General features: G+C 35.9%; 1 protein-coding gene across 1 annotated transcript in view; it reads right to left on the reverse strand.

Moving 5' to 3' along the window:
* LOC140154777 (uncharacterized) overlaps positions 1 to 11,553 on the reverse strand; it is a 41,881-nt gene extending 30,328 nt beyond the window's left edge. The window contains 12 exon segments of the mRNA XM_072177344.1: positions 40 to 311; positions 653 to 803; positions 2,317 to 2,532; positions 3,235 to 3,367; positions 3,936 to 4,221; positions 5,258 to 5,459; positions 7,340 to 7,501; positions 8,556 to 8,682; positions 8,806 to 9,157; positions 9,330 to 9,608; positions 10,285 to 10,489; positions 11,380 to 11,553. Coding sequence (XP_072033445.1) covers positions 40 to 311; positions 653 to 803; positions 2,317 to 2,532; positions 3,235 to 3,367; positions 3,936 to 4,221; positions 5,258 to 5,459; positions 7,340 to 7,501; positions 8,556 to 8,682; positions 8,806 to 9,157; positions 9,330 to 9,608; positions 10,285 to 10,489; positions 11,380 to 11,553 — 2,559 coding nt within the window.
* Positions 11,554 to 11,756: the final 203 nt, after the last annotated feature.

An 11,756-nucleotide genomic window follows, 5' to 3' on the forward strand; every position in this document is an offset into this window, starting at 1 on the left:
GCATTATAAGTTTAAATCTGTTGGACTGTGGAAACTTACTCCAAAACCGTCTCCTTGAATACTTTCCACATCTAAAACAACACCTCTGGCAGGCAGTTGAATAACATGTCGATACGGTTGCGACGTAATGACAGACGATAAACCAGCAGAGTTTTCCACTCGGATAGAGGCGTAATAAACGTGATCTCCATGGATAGACCAATCAAGTGATTCAAATGGTATAACGACCTGTATATTCATATCAACCTGACTTGTTTCGTATGACTGAATATTTGTGTAGGGTAGAATCCTGGTCCCCTTCTCGTTGTGTCCTGTTGTTGTTATAATAGCAGTGGGTTAACAAAACAGCAGATTAAGTATCAAAACAAAACAATGACAACGATGACAAAACAATGCATGTAAAATATAGAAGTGGCAAGCCATCATTAAGGTCACAATGTATTAAATGCATATCGTAGTAAATGGTTTATGTTGTTATTATTAAGTATCAAGGTATTTATTTTATCATCCAATAAACGGCAAGTACATGGCACAAAAATTAATGAGCTATTTCAAATGTTATCGCGGAGAGCAGCCTGAGAAGGAGCGAGATATGGGGATTTTTTAGAGATTTTTCATTTTTATTACTTATTATTTAATGTATCTTACATACCAATCGCAATAAAAAAAGATATTTCAGGGTCGTCAGGATCAGAAATATCATCATGTCTCCATTGGACAATCAATCCATTTTCAGATGCCATTAAAGAAACGTCTCCGATGATTTCCGGTGCAGTTGTGTCAATGATGATTGGTCCAATTACCTGCAAGATGCAGATGAAGGAGAAGCCTAAAGTTACACTCTTAACAACGCTAGCTTGTTGAGTAAAATCTTTCGTCGTTATGGTAAAAATAGAGCAGAGCAGCTGTGAGTAAATTTGGCAGAACCGAGTTTGAGTAATTTTCACTACGCGTTAACACTGGTCCTTCCCAGCAAACACAAAAACGTTTAAATAAGTTATATTTTGGCTTTTGGTTTAGGTAAAAACGTTTTAATAACATTAAAATGTCGGGTTATATAAAGGTAATGAAAACGTACTACAGCAATATTTTTAAAATGTGTTCAAAATGTTATTGTAAACTATTTTTGCAACCATTTTTTGCCAAATATTTTGTCAACACTTAAATAACATTATGTTAATATTTGCACCCAGCAAACTCAGAAATGTTTTCCAAAACGCCGGGTTATATAAAACGTTATTGCAAATATTTTGGGCAAACAGTTTTCGCAAAATATTTTTTCAACCCCAAAATAACATTCTGTTTAGAATGTTTTGTATCAAGTTTTCAGAAATGTTTTTGGAATGTTATTAAAAAGTTTTTATACCCTTTATATAACCCGACATTTAAAAGTTTTCTGTAAAACATTTTGTGTTTGCTGGGCAGTAGATTATCAAAAAATGTTTTTTAATGTTATGAAAATGTTTTATACCCGACATTTAAACGTTTTCTGACAACCTTTTGTAACCTTTTGCGAATGATGTCGAAAACGTTTTGTGTTTGCTGGGTAGCTGGATGTGACAGACTATCCAAGGCAATTATTAAATCTCCCTGGCGGGCTCTAGTGGCTACTTTGCTCTGCACGGTTTTTGAAGGCATCAAGATCTAAAAACTGAGCCAGTTTTACTCCGCATTATGAAACATAATCTGATAGCCACTTCGGCATTTTGAATTACTCGTGATATGACAAAGAGATGACAAAGCTTTGACTCAACTTCTGTCCATGTAATAAAACCTTAAGGGGTACTACACCCCTGCCCAATTTTTTTTTTTGAATTACTCGTGATATGACAAAGAGATGACAAAGCTTTGACTCAACTTCTGTCCATGTAATAAAACCTTAAGGGGGGGTACTACACCCCTGCCCAATTTTGTGCCTATTTTTGCATTTTTCTCAAAAATTATAGCGCATTAGTGACAAGTAAGATATGTATAATATAGGGGCAAGGACTGCAACTACTGCACTGGAAATTTTATTTCAGCACAGACAACAGTTGTGGAGTTACAGTCAAAAATGAGGGAAAACCAATATTTGATCAATAAGTAACTACTCACCTTGAGATGCTAAATTTTCAGTGCAGTAGTTGTAGTCATTGCCCCTATAATATACATATCTTACTTGTCACCAATGCGCGATAATTTTTGAGAAAAATGCAAAACTAAGCCAAACATTAGCCAGGGGTGTAGTACCCCCTTAAAAAGACCAACAATCTTGTTCATGGTAAAGAATATGAAATAAATTGAAATTAAAAATACTGATAATAAAGGAGCGTTTACCTTTCGAGTAGAAATATGTGCCTTATTAGTAGCTTTTACTATCAGATACACCACCATGTCTTGCGTTATATCTGGGTGATACATGAGGTAATGTGCATGGCCTTGTGTACTGAACCTGCTTAAGTCTGGTATCGTGTTATTAGGACTACTGCTGAACCCTATTTCATAATCCGATATGTAGCTGTCATTATCCCATCCACTCCAATATACAGCAATCTATGACATTTTACATGAAAGTGATTAGGCATTTACACAATAATGGTATTAGCACATTAAATGGCTATATCATCTATAGTTCTACACACAAATATATTGATTAGTGAGTTCACAAGCATAATAATTTGATCAGGGACAGTAATAGCTTTGATTAAAGAGGGTATCTCTAGTGCATGGCTTTAGGTTAAAATAGATTCAAACGTGCTTCAATTAGGAAAGTGTAAGGAAAAATAAACGACTATTTTCCGAAAAGAGGAACAGAATTATTATTAATATACGGATACTTATGCACCAAATCAATGCAACTACCGAGTTGGTCAGTGTCTGGCGTTTTCTGTTTTTCCAAAGCTGGTTACTAGACTAGGAAAGTTACGCCGCAACTATAATTTTTTACTCGGCAACTTGCACTCGAGCTTGGTTAAGTAGGCGAGCAAGACAAACTCCACAATTTTCAAGATACTACTTGGTAACTATTTATTTCTATCGCTTTCCTTAAAATATGATATTGCTGTAATACCGCAATATTATTTTTTCTTATTTCTGATATCAGTCTCATTAATTTGCATTTGGTCATATATCGTTAAATTTGTCCTTTGAATTTAGTTCTCGCTCTACCCAGGCAAAACAGACTTCAAAGTCTCTTTCCGAAACATGTTTCATTGTGTGTTACGATGAGGTATTTTGTCCCCCTTTAGTGCTTACATGTTTGTCAACAGACAGAAAAACATTGATGCCTGCTGGATTACAATATTCCACTTCCGTCTTGCACATTGAGTTGTTCAAATTTGGCGTCACTGGTAACAACGCTATGTCTACTATTGGCCGTGCTTGATTCCTAAAATGTAATGGTAAGTTTTAATAATTACACTTATTATTTTCAGCAGGGATACAGCCATATCTTGTTTCATTGTTTCTAAGCTGTATCATTGTGCATCGTAAAAACATTTCGGTTTATACAATTTATAAAGTTTGCCTTATTAGTTATAAACAACTAAGGCACCATGTCTTATTTAATCCTCTAGCGCTACCGGTGTCCGATTATGTACCGATGACTCTTTTTATCATACCCTGGCGATGTAATAAATTGCATCAAGCATAATAATTAACGTTTGCATGGTGTTATCGCTTTTAATGCAAATAAGAATGGAAACCACTATGCAAATATTCAGGGCGCGATAGAAAGAGCTATCGGTACCTATTGTGCAACAACATGTATTTAATATTTAATATAGTTCATATTTAACTTGTATCTCACTGGTACAAATATCTTCCACGTTGAGTACTACCTACTTTAAGGATAATAATAATCAAATTATTAATAGATGAACAATCAACCTTTATAAAGTTGATTCTGTCAAATTAGATTTCATCCTGTAGGCAGTGTAAAAACCGTAATAACTTACAAACATACAGCATCGTAAGCTTTGGAATCAAGTTTACACCTATGCCGGTCACAGCCAACTAGCCATACTTCTCCGGTAGCAATGTCCTTTACTAGGCCTGGATGCACTCGTGCACTTTTGATATCAATGGAAGTCACTTCTGGTGGCGTATTGTCTATGGCAACACCATCTGAACACACAACTTCTGAAGGCTCCAAAGCTCTGTTGTAGGCAATGACGCTAACGTAATAACGCCCAAAGCCAGGAGCGACCCAATCAACATGCACGTTGTGTAACGTAGTTCTACCTATTACCTGCAATAAGTATTTCAGTTCGAAGTAGAAATAGAAATTTAAAAAAAATATGAAAAACAATACTGTAATGATAGTATTGACAATGAGGTTGACAACGAAGATGATGATGGTGATGATCGGGGCTCGACTTTTACACACACCCGCACGCCAATTGCGTGTACTTTTGCTGTTGGGCGTGTAACATTTTAAAAGTACACGCCCGACTGGCGTGTGCCATTTTGACCCTCACAGATCACTCTATTTGGCCATTAGCTTAAAAAGTGCCAATTTATGAGCAATTCGCGTGGATTTCTCGCACCTAACATGCCATATGGCCCCTTTGCAATTTTAGCTTCAATATGGCAAAAATGTTTTCGCGCTTCCATTTGTAACTTAATCTGTTTCCAAAAGGTGCTGGATTCACTGCTACACTTCAAAAAGATTTGTAAAATTTTAATATTAATTTGAATTTGTCACATACTTGTATTGTATCGCGAATTAAAAAAACCCACACTTTTTGATATCAGATCGAAGGACACACCTCGTATTCAGAATGTGTAATTCGATATGTCTGGTGTGCTCCCAAATTCCACAAAAATACAGTACAAATGTTGCTATCCGATTTCTCTGGATATAGCCAGGTTTTATGATATAGCATGGTTTTGGATCACCACAGTCAAAAGGCCCTATACTAGTAAGGCTATATTAAACTTAGTAGACTATCGTTTACTTTTTTTGCATTTATTGTAACATTATTTCCGGAAAAAATTCCCGAAAAATTCTGGCTTGTAAAATTTCTGTCGGGCGTGTAACTTTTAAGAGTTACACTCCCGACTGGCTAGTGCCAAAAAAGTTGTTGTTGTTGATGTTGTTTTTGTTGTTGTTGTTGATGATGATGATGATGATGATGATGATGATGATCATGATCATGATGATCATGATGATCATGATGATCATGATGATGATGATGATGATCATCATCATCATCATCATGATCATCATCATGATCATGATGTTTTCGAATCGCATTCTAGGGAAACAAAGTGATACCAAATACCTTTGATGACACTCTGGTTCCGTTCCAACACTCCGTGTCAAATGTATATTCATAAAATTTGATTCCGCTTTCTTTGTCGAAGAAACCATCCCAATGAGCGACTAATTCCATACTTTGTTGAAAATCAACTTCTGGAGATCCAGGCATGCCATCATGTACAGAACCTACAAGTGGAGCACTAGTGTCTATGGTAATCTAAAAGTCAAGACGAAAGTACGATACCTCTGTTACTTCTAGCTTAAAAGATCGGTTTACCAGATACAAAGCTGGGGTTATTTTAGGGAGGGGCAAGCTCATGCTCAGGGTGGGGGGAACTTTAATACAATAAACAATAAAAGAAATAAAAAAAAAGCTACACAGTATACAGATCCGGGAATTGAACCCGGGTCCTTTAGCAGTAAAAGTAAAGGATTAGTCGACTATGCCAACATAATAAATTGCTCAAAACCTAATAGTCGATGATAGAGATCATTGAAATCCAGTATAAGCGTGAAGTTGCGTACTACTGCAATTTATTTCTTTATGTAACACCCAGTGGTGTGTAGATTCAAAATGGCACCCTTGAGCAAATTGAGTTATTAAGGTCAAAGGTCACACAAGGGATAAACTTTTAAAATGCTTAAAATATAAAAAAATAAAAAGTATAATATAGCAGACATTTTCTTAAAAGGTCAATGGTCATAGTTATATATATATAATTATATAGGTCAAAATAGGTCAAAGGATAAAAACAAAATTGTATATGGGTAAAATTTTGCTATATCTGAGAAGTCATCTTATTCTAGAATCATGGGTCTGAGTTCAACAACCCTATATATCATACACAATATTATATAACCTTGACAGTTCAGAGGTCATATCATAAAATCTAGACTCCGTAAGATATGGCAAACTATATATTCTGTGTTCTATTTTGTCAAGGCGGATAATCTGAGACCATTTTCATTGCATTTGGAGCATTTTGAAAAGTTTACCCATGTACAATTTAGTTTTTACCCTTTGACCTATGTCGACATATATCTCATTAATTAGGCATTCTAGAGATATACATGTATGACCGTTGGCTTTTTTACTCCTTTGATTTAAGCATTTAAAATTTGTATCCCCTTGTGTAACCTTTGACCTAAAGGGTGCCATTTTCGCTCCCGACTGATTCTGAATTTACACACCCTGGTTGTTACTTAAAAGACGTTACTTACGCAACTTCACGCTTATGTCAAGGACTGAAGATGTTATTCATTGGAAAGAGTTGTCAATCGATATTCACGAAGACGCGACGTACGACATCTATACACCAATCCGAGAAGCGTTTACTGTATTTGGCCCTCTATTGACGGCAACACAGATGTACCAGAGCGGGAGATTTAATTCGTAATTCAATACTCATGATTGTGTATTGAATATCACTGTGTGTACAATTCCCGGGTACAATTCTGTATAGCACACAATAAATAATGGATAGAACCCCCGACCTCGGGACACCGCAGTTTTACATCGGGGACACCGCAGTAATGGCGAAGTCGGATAGGTGTATAGTTGTATAATTATGCGACATTATTGTTAGGTGTTTTTATTCATATACATTGGGCGTATCGAGCTGTATAAACAATCTTCAAGTCGTAGCGTGTTCGTCAGGTCGTAGCGTGTTCATTCATTTCATTCAAATTAGCCGCAAAAACCGCTTTGGAACCCTTTTGCTCGAAACAATTGTACCACTTTTATGAATAGCATGTCAGCAAATCAATTCGGCACAAAGGAACAACGCGTTACGTAATTATAATTGCCTCTCCATGTCTTTGAGGAGCATGGCAATCTAACATTACTTTGTGTTTAAGGATGCTGTTTACTTCTGAAGAGATGTTATCTTGGTGTTAGTCAGTTGATGCTCCAGATCAGCTTGACAGGTTAGCAAATTTACTATACCACCCATAATATATCATCCATTATTACATAAATTATGCAGCAGGTAGTAAAAGTTTGATTCCGTATATAAGGCTGTTCATTGACCTGCTCAATGTCTGGTTGGCTATTGTTCACAACTGTGACTTTAAAATCAAAAGGTAGTTTAATCATACCTTCAGTGTCTTGGTTGAAATTAGTTCCGCATTGTTCTTGACTGTAACAGTGAGGAAGTAGTCATGATCATGATGCCCAAGATCGAACTTAAAGTCAATCGTAAAAATAGACTGGTAGCAATTTCCTTTTGGAATGCAAACACAGTAACCCATACACGATTCCTAGTAAAAAGCCAAAGAAGACGCATAACCATCGTGATTGAAATCACAGTCATGTATAATGATCACAAGATTCCTTTGACAGTCTCTTGCTCACGTCGGGATTTATACTCTATTTAAATAGTAATTGTCTTTGTGTGTAGTAATTGTAATTATGTTGTGTAGTAATTATAATTCTGTTTTTACGAGATGAATTCAACATCCATTCAATCTTTCACCGAAAGGAAACACTTGTTGCACTGCGTAAATGACAAAATATTCATTATGTTTGCTTATTCAGCTTGCTCTATTACGGCACCAAATAGTTACGACTAGTCGACTATTGACGACTGTTTGGAGGTCAAAATTTGAGTACAAATTTGATGCAACTTTCATACCCAAAATACGCAAATCAACACCTGTAAGATATGTTTAAAAATGAATGACGTCACACAGACAATATATCAAACAATCGCGTTTACAAAAGGTTTTCTGACCGCGCAAGGAACTTGACGGACTGGGGTATTAATCTAACTGTTTGGAAAATGTGGTAAAGCAACCAACGATCACAATACAAGGCAAATACAACAGGTGCCTTGTACATAATAACAATTTCAATCAGTTTGCCAAAATTATATATAATTAGTTGTCTAATTTAATGTATCTTGATAAAGCCATTTTGGCGACTTAGTCGTGGAACCATGCTTGAAGACACTACCAGTGATTCGCTAAATCAGAAAATCTACAAAAAACATCGAAAAGCAGAATTTTGCATTTGTAAATAGAAATGTCTTTGGGCGTGTTAAGTGCAGACACACCTCAAAACATGTAATACTTCGTTCTATTCAGCATCCGGGTATGAAATATGAACTGAAAAGTTTATTGTTTTTGAAAGCGCACCCCCCCCCCCCCCCCCCCTCCCTGACACACAGACCCCTACACCACTATTTCATCGTTAACAGGAAATCGCTCCCATTTTCCTCTAATATTTGTATACACTTACGTAAACGCTTCTCGATAATTACCGAATCAAACGTTATTCATTAGTAACAATATTAACAGTATCAGACTACATCACCTCATCAATTTGTACTACAGCAAGCGTTCCATTTCCATGTGGCACAATGATATCTGTAAAGTTATCAAACAGCTCCCAGTATACATAATTTAAACCACTGTGTTCATCGTACGCTTGAAACACTGCACTGTAAAGTCAACCAAATAACGCGAATTTTATTTTGATATTTCTTTGATAAGGAAACACAATAATTTATTGAAAGATGGTTACAATATTCTGCTTAGTTTATGCATACCTAATTTATACTTACTTCATATCCTGGAAATATATTGTATTATGAACAGCTAAGTTAGTTTCTCCGTCTCTTTCAAGCCAAAGGAATGGAATGACAGGTGGTGATGAATCAACATGTACTACAACATCACTCTCACTGGTGTGACCGACAATATCTTGTGCCATAACCCAGAAGCATATTGCATTACCATCGGCGATAGTAAGAGGCAATGTTACACTTGTAGAAATATCTTCATTGACCCAAGCAGAGCGCTGTACATTGCGACAGCCAGAGGTTGTGTCTAGGATGTATGCAACTCTAAACTTTGTAATTCCTTCAGCATTTGGTATGGCAGCCTTGCCGCGGATTCCAAAGAATTGATCATATTCTGATAAATAGAATGGGGTAAGTCAACAGTTTATCAATTCAAAGGATTGCACGATCTGTATGAGTAATTTTGATCGCAAGCATCTGTCCATGATTAGATGTGTTATGTCAAAGAAACCAGATGTAAAAAAATATATTTTGCGGAAACAGAATTTATGTAGATAAACACATACCTCTTGAAAGACTCATATGATCTTTTATTTCCCATAAAAGTCCTTTGGAATGATGATCGTGATTGTAAAAATGTCCAGTCCAGTTCAGCACAACAGAAGTAGGTCCAGTACCAGAAATCTCCGTAATCCAAGTATAGTCAGCTTCAGTTGATGCTGAAGTCACCATTACATACCCCGGCCTTCTTGTTATGTGACTGCCATTATCATGTAGTACAAACCTACGAGTCAGCTTAGAGTTTCCGGCATAATCATATGTTGTCAATATAAATGAAAATACGCCTGGAATTAAAATGAAATTGTGATGCACATAAGTATAAGTAATAACTACGTAATCATTACTGTAATATAACGTTATTTTTTTTGGAGGCAAAGTATGAAAAATTAAATAATCGAATTATTACAGTAATGCATAGTATTGTTGTAAGTTCATTAAAGCCATTACTTCATAACGTAACATTTCCATTAGAAATAGGCATATATTTTCATTTCACAATATGTTAGTTTCACTCTCAGATATGTCCTCTTTTAACTTTTGGCCCAAACAGATAAAGAAAATCCCTATTTAATACCAGCGCATATGTCGCCACTCGCCAATGCGAGCCACTCCTTCGAACGCGAGTCGGTCGGTTCTTTTGATATGTTACAACTGCCCGCACGCCATGTACGTACTGTGTGCGCCATGAACATCGCGTGCGCGATCGACTAATATTTCCATCATTATAATAAACCACCGCGACGGTTACTGCGGTTTATCCAAATTCTCGGATTTTGACAAAACTACAGCACCTAAAGCCTTGCTTTTTGCAGGGTATGTTAGTTTACTAAAGTAGACTACAATCGTGTAAAAAACAGAATTTTAAAAATTTTGAGGGCGTCCTCATTAGAAAATGTTACAATATGGCTTTAATTAATTAATTATTCTGTTTATGTCGATGGGGTTCATTAGTATTCTCACCAAACTTAACGTCTTGTGGTAATGTCACTGAAATAGGTAGAGATGAAAGGCTCTCCATATGATACACTGTATTAACAAAAACTTCTCCTAACATGTGATCATCTAGGTTTTTACTCAGGTGAACTACTCTTAGATCGTACATATGATCAGCAACGCATGCAATATCATCTAGCCATCCAGACCAAGTCACGTTAATTATTCCATCCTGAGATTAAAAAACAACAAAGAAACAACATACAACGGTCTCTGAATGAATGGGTCCATTAACTAATTACTGGATCATTCTTGCCCTATAGATACATGCTAGATTATATTATGAATTCTATTACCCCACGACCCATTATTCAAAATCGCGCACTGTGATTTGTTGAAATGCATCGCGTGAAAGGCCATTAATTAAGAAATAAAGGGTAATGCATTATCCTTTACACCCAAATAATGTGTCCGAGGCAGTAAAAACGTAAATAATAATGGGTGAGGCGCATCTATTCTATTACCAGAAAATAGTGCAATTTAAAGAGAAAATGTCATTTTTTGGCACAAATATTTTAAGTTGTTTACTTCAAGGTGGAGCGCGTACGCGTAAGTGACAGCGCGTATCGCGGAAATATCGCACGCGTAACCAAGCGTAATGCTGTGCGTAGAATGTGTTACGGCGCTTGAACCATTATTGCAGAATAATGGGCTCTCATGTGACGCGTTTCAACAAATCACGGTGCGCGATTTTGAATAATGGGTCGTGGAGGTAATAGAAAATAGAAATAAAGGGTGCAGCATTATCTTTTACACGCAAATAATGTGTCCTCGGCAGTAAAAACTTTTAAATAATGGGTTCGGCTGCGCCTCACCCATTTTTTACGTTTTTACTACCTCGGACACATTATTTTCGTGTAAAGGATAATGCATTACCCTTTATTTCTTAACTATATAACCTACAACTTTCACATACGAATTAATTAATCAATCAATTCAATATTTTGAATATTTCTTTTATAATTAATGTAACTTATTTGATCATTCAACTTATTAGTTAATCAATCTAATTTGAATGTTTTAGTCACATTAAATTCTTAGTGAATAATATAATTTACTTACTAGAGTACTAATATGTGGTACAGTATCTAACATCGTAGCTAGACAACTATCACCCTGTGTGCAATGGTAAGGTGAATCGAAATCAAATCTGAAGTACGAGGTTTCCGTTGTAGTTTTTCCAATGTACTGTCTTGTCTCTTCTCTTGAAACACGGTCCCTGTTGTATAACCTCATTATTCCACCATTAGTAGATGACCATCTCACCATCAATCTTTAATGTATCAGATTTAACAAATTAAATGTTTAATAATAATTGAAAAGGTCATGTAGGCCTACTTTTAAAGCTGTATAGCTACTAACCTAATTGATTTAGTTAATTCATCAGTTAGTTAAAGCCATATTATAACATTTGCTGAGGAGAACGATCTCAAAAATTT

This window comes from Amphiura filiformis, chromosome 6 (assembly GCF_039555335.1).
Source record: "Amphiura filiformis chromosome 6, Afil_fr2py, whole genome shotgun sequence".
Classification (NCBI taxonomy): Eukaryota; Metazoa; Echinodermata; class Ophiuroidea; order Amphilepidida; family Amphiuridae; genus Amphiura; species Amphiura filiformis.